The sequence below is a fragment of the Sphaeramia orbicularis genome, chromosome 1, assembly GCF_902148855.1.
Source record: "Sphaeramia orbicularis chromosome 1, fSphaOr1.1, whole genome shotgun sequence".
NCBI classification, from domain to species: Eukaryota; Metazoa; Chordata; class Actinopteri; order Kurtiformes; family Apogonidae; genus Sphaeramia; species Sphaeramia orbicularis.
This window is the reverse complement of record NC_043957.1, coordinates 23,684,223-23,696,161: the sequence shown is the minus strand read 5'-3', so window position 1 is coordinate 23,696,161 and position 11,939 is coordinate 23,684,223. Positions and strand designations below refer to the sequence as shown.

The window sequence follows — 11,939 nt, the reverse complement described above, 5'->3', positions numbered from 1 at the left end:
TTTGTGCAGACATCCTAATGATTTTTCTTGACTTTTAACCTTTCCTACGTGATTCATCATCATGTATTATAATATCCCCTGTATTTTGCATTTACTGTCCTATGTTTAATTTACTGATCTCGCCAATTTTCATAAAAGTCCAGTGCAATTTCAAAGGTTATTATATCAAAACAGAGAAAACTGAAGAAAAAGGGACTTTTTCATCAAAACATTATTAACTGAATATCCTATAAAGTATGGAAGAGGATTAGGACCACTGAAAAAAAAAGAAAAAAGGTCCAATATATGTATATTTTTTATTAATATTCTGAGAAAAAAGTCAGAATTCTGAGAAAAAGTCAGAATTCTGAGATTAAAGTCAGAACTCTAAGGAAAAAAGTCAGAATTCTGACTTTTTTTCTAAGAACTTAAAGACTTTTCTTTATATTTCACCTTTCTTAAGTAATTTATTACCATTTATTATAATATTACCCTCTGTATTTTGCGTTTTTTTTTTTTTTTGGTGCAAATCATGTTTTTTCCTATATTTAATTTACTGATCATGTATGTTCATAAAAACTCAGATTAAAGTTGATGGTGACTGTATCAAAAAACAGAAAAAAACAGGAAAAAGTGATTTTTTTTTTTTGTATCAATCTATCATTCAAGCTATCAATCTATCATTCATCTATCAAGCAAATGTGACTTTTTCAACAAAATGAATCATTAACTGAACATGAACACAGTGTGTCCACCCACTGTCATTTATCAGACTTCATGGGTTTTACTGGTGAATCAATGTTGTAGAAGATGGGGGTGTTTCCACGGTAACTACGGAGCCTCTGACCGTCCAAATGGGTCATATCTGATGACCATGAAAAGATGATAAACTGTATTTTACACCAATTATTTACATGCATTGATAGGATTAATGGATCAACAGGTATTACACATTATAGTGGTTGTTTGGGTCTTTATGGGATATGAAAAGAAGCATGTCTTTTGGAAAATGGAACTGGAAAATTTTACCAAAATGTTCTCAGTTCCACTTAGTTAGGAGAGCTCATATGGAAATATGGAAATAGATGACACATTTATCAGGAAACATATAGTATCACAAGGTTAAAGTATTGAAAAGACATTTTTAAAGTTCTTTCAGCAACATTTATGAACAGCCTGTGTAGGAATTAAATCTTTGACAAATCAATTCTTCTGAAAAGAAAAATTGCCAAACAAATCCATGGAACACAAATAATTTTTCTGGAAAGGACAAATTTGTTTTTAATGATGAACTAAACAGAATGAAAGCAGAAATAATAAAATCCCAATTGTTTTCACATACATATATCTGGATAAATGAAAATAGGCTATATTTTTATAACATTATAGGAAATACATTTTTATCGATCTATATGCACTTTATATGTCAATATATGACATTTTCTATATTATATTATATTATACTTTATTGATCCCACAATGGGGAAATTCAACGGTCAAGACAGCAACAGAATAAAATGCAAGAAAAAGAGTGCATGTATAAAGATAGTGCAAAAAACAAGATAGTGCAAAAAACTAAATAAAATAAAAATACTAATAAAAACTATGCAGACTATAGACATATTTACAACAGAGTGGAATTAGAAACTGTATATGAAGGTGCACATGTTCACAATTAACTAGGTACAAGTTAGTGTAAGTATATAGGCATGTGTGTGTGTGTGTGTGTGTGTGTGTGTGTTTGTGTGTGTGTGTGTGTGTGTGCGTGTTTCTTTGAGTTGTAAATATTATATCCTCCTGAGACACAGGAAGGTGAAAATTTTAGCTTTTTTCAATTAAACAAGTGGCTTCATTGGAAACTGCATAATGCAACGGTTTTTTTTTTGTTTTGTTTTGGTTTTTTTTTTCCAGATACATTTTTAAAATGATTTTTATTTATTTATTTTTAATGCAACGTCCTTTGCAATGGATAGCATTTTTTAAGTCAAACTGTCAAACTTTTGACCCCTACAAAGGACAAAAACGCATTGCTGGGTCTTAGGATGATATATGATTATTATTTTTTTTTTTTTTTTGCTCGAGATAAATGATGAATTAATCAATAAGTGAATCAAAGACGCACTGTGTGTTTTTACCGATAGATGGAGCCAAGCGCAGGAGGAGTGAAATAAACCCTCCTCAGATTATTTATACTAATTAATCATCAGACATCATCACAGACACTTGTGTCTAAGCCTCATATGATCTCAGTTGTACCTTCCCTTCTTTACGCTCATTCTCCAACAGGTCAAAGGCACCGTCAGCACGTGGCATCATGGGTAATCTCTCGGCCTAATTAAATCTTAAGCAATCAGGGCCACAGATGGAGCCGATCAGCGTGGGCCGTGCCTCCTGTCAGGAGGAGCGTCACCCTGTGCGCACAGTCGGTTCACTGAACCCGTTCAGCGGCAGGATCTGCGGGGAGTCACTGCGCTCCGGTTTTTACGCATATTTACTTCTGTGAGATTATGAGACTTCTGGATTTCACACACACTGGAGTTTCCTGCAAACCTGCACGGTGCGTTCAGGGGGTTTTATGTGAGAACTGAGTGAGTTTGACGCGTAAATATGTAGTTTAAGTTGGAGGAAGGAGCCGTGCGTAAAGGAGGAATGGCTGGAAAACATGCTCCGCTTCTGTTGTGCGTACTGTGTGTGCTTTGCGCGCAGTCTCTCGGGCAGGTGTTCAACCTGACGCTGTCTGTTAGAGAAGGTCTGCCCGCTAGAACCATCGTTGGAGACCTGGCCGCAGGGTTAAGCAGGCCAAGCACTGGATTCTTCATCTCCGAGAGCAGAGACTCTTATGTGTTCAGGGATTTGGAGATAGACGCAGACACGGGGATCATCTCCACAGCTGTGGTCCTGGACCGGGAGAGCAGAGACAAATATGAATTTGTGGCGGCGACCCTCACAGGTGAGATGATCAAAGTGAAAATAGAAGTGAAAGATGTCAACGACCACTCACCTGAGTTTCCATCAGAGGAGGTGGAACTGAAAATATCAGAGCTGAGCCCCCCTGGAAGCCGTGTTCAGGTTGAAGGTGCCAAAGACCAGGATGTGGAGGAGTTTGGGACTCAGGGGTACAGGATCAGAGAAAGGGAAATGGGGGAGTTATTTCACCTGGAGTATCGAAGTGGATCGGACAGCCTGGATTTAATCTTAAAACACAGACTGGACCGAGAAACCCGAGACTTTTACTCCCTGACAGTCGAGGCGTTTGATGGTGGGATACCCGCCAGGACCGGCACAGTCCAGGTCAACATCCACATCCTGGATGAAAACGATAATCCACCTGTGTTCAGCCAGACTGAATATCACGCCTCTGTGCCAGAGGATGCTCCGCTTATGTCTGTTGTTTGTCAGGTCCAGGCCACAGACCAGGACCTGGGGGACAACGCTAGGATCACCTACGAGATCAACAGGCGGCAGAGTGACCCCAATGAACTCTTCTACATCAACGAAACCACCGGGGTGCTCTACCTCAACAAGCCTCTGGACTATGAGATTCAGGCCTTTCATGAGTTGATTGTCGTTGCCAGGGACAACGGGGCTCAACCTGAGTTCAGCAGTGCTTTTGTGGGCATCAAGGTGCTCAACGTCAACGACAACAGCCCCGCCATCAGTGTGCTTTTCCTCAGTGAGAGTGGAGACCCAGTGGTGTCAGAGGCAGCAGGTGTTGGCGACTACGTGGCCCGGATTTCAGTGTCAGACCCTGACTTTGAGGAGGAGAAAGTGACAGTGAAGCTCGCAGGTGGGGATGGGAAGTTCACCCTGAAGCAGACCGATGACTTCCTGTTTGCTTTGTGTGTAAACACTGAGCTAGACCGAGAGGAGAAGGATCTGTATGAGCTCCAAGTCCTGGCATCTGATTTTGGGAGTCCGGCTCTGACCAGTGAGGTGAATTTTCTGTTAAAGGTGTCTGATGCTAATGACTGTCATCCTGCCTTTGATAGAGATGTGTACACTGTAAGCATCGCAGAAGATGCACCTCAGGGCAGCTCCCTCATCCAGATGCAGGCCCGAGACGCAGACGAAGGCGCCAACGCACTAGTCAGATACTCCATCCTGAAGTCAAACCAGGACAGTCTGATCAGCATCGACCCTGAGTCCGGTCTGGTCACCACTGCTGCTGCTCTGGACAGAGAGACACACATGGAGGTGTGGTTCCTGGTGGTGGCAGCGGACGGAGGCGAGCCATCCCTGTCGTCCACGGCGACGGTCACTGTGCTGGTAGAGGATCTGAACGATAACGAGCCAGTGTTCCAGCAGCAGCTCTACAACGTGTCAGTCCCAGAGCACAGTGAGATTGGAAGCTGCTTTTTACAAGTATGTTGGAAATGTTCTTCAGAGGATCAGCTCTGAAAAAAAATCTACTTATTTCCTTGTTTCCACTGAAGGACATCTTACCAAGTAGACACCTCATACAGGAATGTGCAAATACATGACACATTTATCTGAAAACATACATTATCACAAGGTTTAACTATTGAAAAGTCACATTCTTTAATGTCTTTTCACAAACATTTTCTCGTTCACTCTGCCTAAATCAGAGAACAGTCTATAAACAGCCTCAGTAGGGATTATATGTTTCACAAAACAATTCTTCTGAAAAGAAAAACGCCAAAGAAATCCATGAAACACAAATATTTTTTCTGGAAAAAAGAAGTTGTTTTTAATGGTGAGCTAAATTCAGTGAAAGCAGAAATCTTATGTTATAATGTTATCACATACATACATCCTCTGGATATATAGAACATATCTTTATAACATCATGGAAAATAAGTAGAACATTTTTGAAAATATGCCTTATATGTCAATATACGACATGTTCTAGTTGGCTGTATATGGTCACCATTAACTACCATTACACTTATTAGTGTAAGTGTTAGTAGAATATTAGCTTTTTTATTTCTTCATTAAACTACAAGCGCTAGTGTGCAATAACAATTTTCAGTCCAAAGTAACTATGCAAGTTGTTATTCCATTGACTTCATAATGTGTTCTGTGAATTATCCTGATAAGAAAAAAGCAAAAACAGTTCTGAAATGTAATTTTTCCAATACTCTTAATCATTAAAATGAACTTCAGATTATTTTAATTGCTTTGGAGCAGTAGGAGAATGTGGAGCCCAGGAGGGGATGTGAAGAAAATAAAAAATATTTGCATTAGAAGGCAAATATTTTTATTTTCTTGATGTCCCTTCTCGGGCTCCATAGGAGAATTCAATTTAACAATTGTTGAATTAGTCATGAACCGGATCTCACTTTAGAGTGTCAAATATATTCTGACTTTCAATGACATTATTTGGACACTATTAAAGCAAATTGAGTGTTTTAACTCATATGAATATACCAGATTCATGATGTTTGTACACATGTGTGTACATGTATTACATACATACATATATGACATATTGCATTTCTGATAGACTGCAGTTTTGACACTTTCACCTTTTTGGAATTTTTTCTTTGAAAAATGAAGAGTTTCAAGAAATTTTGAACAATTTATTAGAAATACCAGAGACATGAGTTGTAGATCACATCGGGTTTCCTGACAAACTAAAAACACTTCAGTTAAACTTTACTAGCCATCACAATATAAATTACTCCACAATTTAAGTAAAGTTATTTCTAAACAGCACTGAAAATTTACAGTTTAAAATGTGTGTTTTGAGAAACATTGTTCTTACTCTGGATAATTCACAGAATACACTATAAACAGGCTGTGTTAGAGCAGCTCACAGAAACAGGATTATTGAGAGTAAGAGGAATAATGTTCCTGGAAAAGGAAATCTGGAACTGGAGGTTTTTATACAAGTAGAACAAATTTATCAGACCAGTCGGTTTTTCTGTATGTGTTGAACAGCAGTTCTCTAATCTAGTCAGGTGTAGAGTTTTATTTTTGAGCCTACATAGTAAGTAAGTAAGTAAGTAAGTAAGTAAGTAAGTAAGTAAAGCTTTATTTATATAGCACTTTTTAAAACAACATGTTACAAAGTGCTTCACATAAAGCAGAGATAGATAAGAACAAATAAATCAAATACATGGTTTAAGTTTAGGGGGGTAAAACTCATTTTAGATCAGGGGCCACATACCGCCCAGTATGATCTCAAGTGGGCTGGACCAGAAAAATAATAACAGTAAAAAATTAAAATTACATGATGAAAATGATTACATCTACAACATATCCTTCACAAAATGTGAATAGCATGAACAACCACAGCCAACCTGAAATTTTTAAAGAAAAGTAAGTGCAATTCTTAACAATATTACGCCTCAGTTTATCATTTCCACACATGCATTACAACTAACAGATCACAGTGGATCTACAAATGTACAAAACATTTAGTAACGGGTAGAATATTGGTAAAATTGCATTTCTCTTAAGATGTTTCATGTTTTTCATATTTGTTCAGGTTATTCACATTTTTTGTGAAAGGATAGTTAAATGTAAACATTATCATGTAATTTTACTTTGTTGCACTTAAAGAAAAAATGTGAGTTATTTATAGGTTAGTATGATAGTATTTTACTGGTCTGACCCACTTGAGAATGAATTAGTTTATATGCGACCCCTGAACTGAAATGATTTGACATCCTTGACTGTTAATATCTTCAGTGTAATGTTTGCATTTCACAAATTTATCCCACAGGCCGGATCGGACCCTTTAGTGGGCTGGTTTTGGCCTGCAGGCCGTATATTTGACACCCCTGTTTTAGTTAGTGATTAAGCAGCAGGTCTGGGTGCAAACCAGTGCAGTTTAATGCCTCCTCTGGGGTCGTTCTGCTTCTGCCTTCTGTCTCTTTCTGATGTTTAACTTGACAAAAGTAGTGTTCATTGTGTATGCACAAAGACGTCAGTGTTAGTCCTAAACACACAACACACATTTCAGTGCTGTGTGTTTGATATGATGATGTGATGCCTGGTACCAAACTCCTGCAGCCTGGCACAAAGCAAAGCAACAACAGAGGCCTCATTCACAAATACATGTTTACGCGACATTACAGACATTCAGCATTTAATTCTGATAAATACAAAGTGTAAAGGCTTAACAATAACAGAGTTGACCATCTTTATTAGCCTTTTGTTGTACATCAGCTCTGTTGACGCAAAAAATATCTCTGTAAACACTTTCCATCATTGAAAATTACTGTTCCATCTGTACTTTTACTGTGAAACTACACAGTGAGAGTGGATTTTAACCCTTTAAAAATCTAAGCCTTTTTTCTTATTTTGACTAACTAAAAGGTTAGAAAATATGCTGTGAATGAGTCTGTTTGCCCATTTTTCCAGAGCACTTTTTTTCCAGATCTTTCAAAATCTAGCAATCATTTACAATTTACTGCATGTTATAATACTGCTAAAGAGGCTTCTTGTCCAGCGTCTAGTACAGGCATGACTGAAATTACCGTAATGACCCAATAAAACCTACGAAGTGCAACATCTCAGGTTTAAGAAACTATTGGAGTTACAGTCATCCAAACTGCATATGTGCAGGGTGTGTCAGCGATGATACATCAGGTTTTAAAGAGTTAAGTGTTAAAAAGGTTTTTTTCTTCCACAAAATGAAAAGTAGAAACGTGACCATAACTAGAGATTCTTCATTCTCAGTGTATCTGTTGCTGGTTTATGTAAAGTCTTAATGTGCAGAAACCAAATGCATGTTACTGTTTCCTGGAGATAAAGCTGACAATAAATTACTTGTTTTTAGATTAATTTGCAATGATATAAAGAAAAGAAAAGCAGCTATGATTATATTTTAGAAGACTGAAATACTAGTACATAATAATGAATTTTATTTAAAGGCGCCCTTCTGAACAGTCAATGTCAGTGCACAGATAATCAGAAGAGTAAAAAAAATCACCAAAAAGATACAAGATTATACACAAACAAATAAAAAGAATAGTAATAAATAGAATACATAAAACAAAACCAGGAGATATGGTTCTGAGTGGATTATCTTGAATTTGAGATTATCAGATGAGTTTTTAGGTAAGAGTTTTAGATGAAAAAGTTTTAATCATTCAACTGACTGAAAGTGATGGTTTTAGAACTAAATCTATTCTTTTCATTTGTCACTGCTTACACAAAAGAAGCTCTGAAAACCAGTACAAAACCCATCTTATTGTGCAAGTTATCTTGAATCTACCAGCTGTATGTTATAAGAGCGTGGCTGTGTTTTAACCCATAAAGATCCAGTGCTACTTTTGTGACAGTTCCCAAATGTTTTTTTTCTCTATATTTAACCTTTCTGAAGTGATTTAACACCATTTATTGTAATATTATCTTCTATTTTTTGCATTTTTTTTTGTGAAAAACTGGTATTTTGCTATATTTAATTTACTGATCATGTTCATAAAAGCTTAGATTAAAATTGAGAGTTATCATATCAAAAACAGAGAAAACTAAAGAAAAAGTGACTTTTAAAGCAAAATATATCATTAAGTGAACATAAACCCAGTGTGTCCATCCAGTCATTGATTCAACCCCATGGGTTCTTCTCTGAACGTCCAATTGGGTCATATCTGATGACCATGAAAAAAACGACAAACTGTATTTGACACCAATTATTTACATGTATTTATAGAATTAGTGGATCAACAGGTATTAAACATTTTAGATCAGTAGGTGGTTTTAGTCTCCGGTGGATGTTTGGGTCTTTATGGGTTAATCAGACTTTGACCCATGTGTGTAAAACTTCCTGTGATCAGAGTTCATAAAGTCATGATGATATCACCTTTATGGCTGGAAAGTGAGAAGTATCTCTGTCAGATTCAAGGTATGGCTTCGCTCGGCTCTTTGATCACATCTTGTTTTCCAGGGCAGTCATACTTGGATCCTTTGATTGTGCTGAGATTTTATGATTTTATTGTGTTGACCTTATGATGCAGAGCAAGGCTGCCACTATGATCCATGATCCTGTAACAGTTACAGTCTAAACATTGACAGATGACAGATGAGGCCTCTATCGGAGTATATTTATTATCAGAACCAGAACAGTTAACATATTAACAATTAACAATGTGTAGCAGAGACAGAGTATGTGTATAAAAATACCTAAAAACATATGTACACAGATACAGGTCTAAAAAAAAAGTAATTTCATCAGCACACTGAACAAAAAATAAAAGTGATTAATATGTTATAAGTTAATTTGTGAGGAAGGAAAAGTGACTTTCCATGTTCATATATACAAAGACATAGTTAATAAATATATATGAATATATAGTTTATATTTACAGACAGTGCAGGGAGGAATTTTGACTTTACAAAATAAAGATATGGCAGATTCACATGGGTTTAAGATCACAATCTGCACAGTTATTGTAAATTGTCAGAGGTTCATAGGTACCAATAGTGCTAATAGGGATGAACTAACACACAGGTCAATATATGACCTGCAGGAGTTGGCAGTAGGTCTTATGTTTTGTGCTGCAGGGTGTGTGAAGGTTAGTTGTATTTTTCTATTCTTGTGTTATGTAAGTTTTAGTATCTGAAGTGTTAAAGGAGTGATATTTAGCTTTTGTTTAAAATGGAATTATGCATTTTAAAACATTTTCCTGTGGTCTACATAAACTATAAATGCTATGCTTGGGTCTGAATTCTTCATTAATTCAACTCCACAGGTCCATTTTCAACCCTATCTCTGAGTAATGACACCAGTAAAGTCGTTTTGAGTCCTGGCCCTTTAAATGCAAATGAGCCCCTTTAGGCCCCACCCCCTCCAGGTTGTTGGCTGTGCTGCTCTGTCCTGTTCAACCAACAACTGAACATTTTAGTTAACCGGCTCAAAATTTGGACATTTTCAGTACGGACTACAACCGCTGCTGCTGACAAACAATTATGACGTATTTGGAGAAATGTTCGTCTTAAGTCTTGACCTTATATGTGCAAATGTCGTGACGTAACTTATTAACAAATTAACGTAACAAATTAAGAGGGAATTAAAACAGGTTGTAGAAATCCACTTGATTTCTGCCAAAATGAATATAAAGATAGCTTTGCAGCACCTGAAGGGTTCAAATTCAAACTTCTGGAACTATTAAGGTCCACAAATACACAAATAAATGTACCAAAGACTAATAAAAGTGGGTTTAGCAAAATATGACCCCTTTAAATATTCTTTCTTTGCTGTTTATTAGGATCAAACTTCCTGTCTTTTCTTTAGGTTGTTGCCACAGATGCAGACAGCCCTGAGTTCAGCATTCTCCGTTATTCTCTCTCGGATGATTTTGACAAACCGGACCAGCACCCTCTGTTCCGAATCCACCCTCAGACCGGACAGCTGTGTGTCGCCCACGACATCGATCGAGAAGCAGGACAGACGGTCCATGACATCCTGGTGAAAGCTGAAGATCCAGTGAGTGCACATCAGAAATCAATAATTAGACTTAGAAAAACATTTACATCTTCTAAGAGTCTATTTATGTGACAGTACAGAACAAAACTTATACATACATAAAACTGTCAAGATCAGATCAAGAAAACTGCCATTACAGATATGATTGTACTCTTCGTTACCGTTAAAAGTACATGTTAATACTTCATACCAAATGCTTCTTCTTTTCATGGTCATCAGATATGACTCAGTTGGATGTTCAGAAGCTCCATAGTGAACATGGAAACACTGCCATAATCTGTCACTTTTTCCTTAGTTTTATTCTAAACTTTTATAAACATCATGATCAGAAAATGAAATGCAGGAAAATATCTGTTAAATAAGCTAAATACATCAAATGATATTGTAGTAAATGGTGATAAATAACTAAGGTTCAAAAAAATCAAGAAAAATTAATTTAGAAGTTACTACAAATAGATCTAGTTCTTTAAGTGTTATCTTGTATTTTTATTTATTTTCTGTAATTTTTTTTTATTTATTTATTTATTTATTTATTTATTTATGTTTACTTTTATTTTTACAGTTGTTCTGTGTCTTTTAATCTATCCTTGTATTTTACACTGTTATTTTGTTTTTTCTTTATTTTTCTGTACAGCACTTTGGTCCACTGTGGTTGTTTTAAAGTGCTTTACAAATAAAGTTGGATTGGATTGCATTTTTTTTTATGTCTGTCTATATTGTCTCTCATTTTTACATTTTCAGGGAGGTCTAAGTGCTCAAACATATGTCCACATTGAAATAGAAGACCTCAACGACAACGCTCCAGTGTTCAACCCTGAACACTACACTATGAGCATCAGCAGCCATACGCAGCCCGGCGCTGAAATCCTCACCGTTATCGCTACTGACAGAGATTCTGGCAGGTTTGGACAGGTCACCTACGAAATCCTTCCAGGGGACATGTCCAGTTTGTTCATGTTGGATAAGCAAACAGGTACAGACTTCTATTAAATGTATCTAAGCACAATGCACAGTGTGCTTTCATGGACCCTAATATTGTACTTTAACTGCCCAATAAAAATAAGAATGCCTCAGGTAAAAATGCAGAGGAGAGAGGTCAGGAATTTGGTAATGTCTTCAAAAGGTGAATATTAGCCATGAAAACACTTTTGTTTTCCACATATGCTAAAAGAAAAAAGGGGGAAAAAAAAGTCAGAAAAAATTTCAAGGGGGACAGAAACATGGAGGTGGAAAAACCATGTGGTCTGTGGATGATATAACTTTTTGGGTGGAAACTGTAAAATATTTTACAGTGTTGAACAACTCTGTAAGAGAATAAAGCACAGAGCACATTGTGGGTTCATCTCTATTTCTTCTTCGTTCTTCTTCATTGACTTCTTCTCCTTCCCCTTCTTTTATATTTTCTGTAGAACAGCAAAATTACCTTTTACGTGTCAAAATGTTACACATACTTTTAGCATTTACATCTTGCTCCTCCTCTTCATCTTTGTCTTCCCCCTCCTTCTTCTTTTTCCTCTGTTTGTTCTTCCATCTTCTTCCTTCTCTTCCTCTACCTAAAAACTTC

At 36.6% G+C, this 11,939-nt stretch overlaps 1 protein-coding gene across 1 annotated transcript in view; it reads left to right on the top strand.

Moving 5' to 3' along the window:
• The first annotated feature begins 2,600 nt into the window (after window positions 1-2,600).
• Window positions 2,601-11,939, top strand: part of dchs2 (dachsous cadherin-related 2) — a 48,793-nt gene continuing 39,454 nt past the window's right edge. The window contains exons 1-3 of the mRNA XM_030129129.1: window positions 2,601-4,341; window positions 10,184-10,375; window positions 11,117-11,348. Coding sequence (XP_029984989.1) covers window positions 2,629-4,341; window positions 10,184-10,375; window positions 11,117-11,348 — 2,137 coding nt within the window. The 5' untranslated portion in view covers window positions 2,601-2,628. The remainder of the gene's footprint in view (window positions 4,342-10,183; window positions 10,376-11,116; window positions 11,349-11,939) is intronic.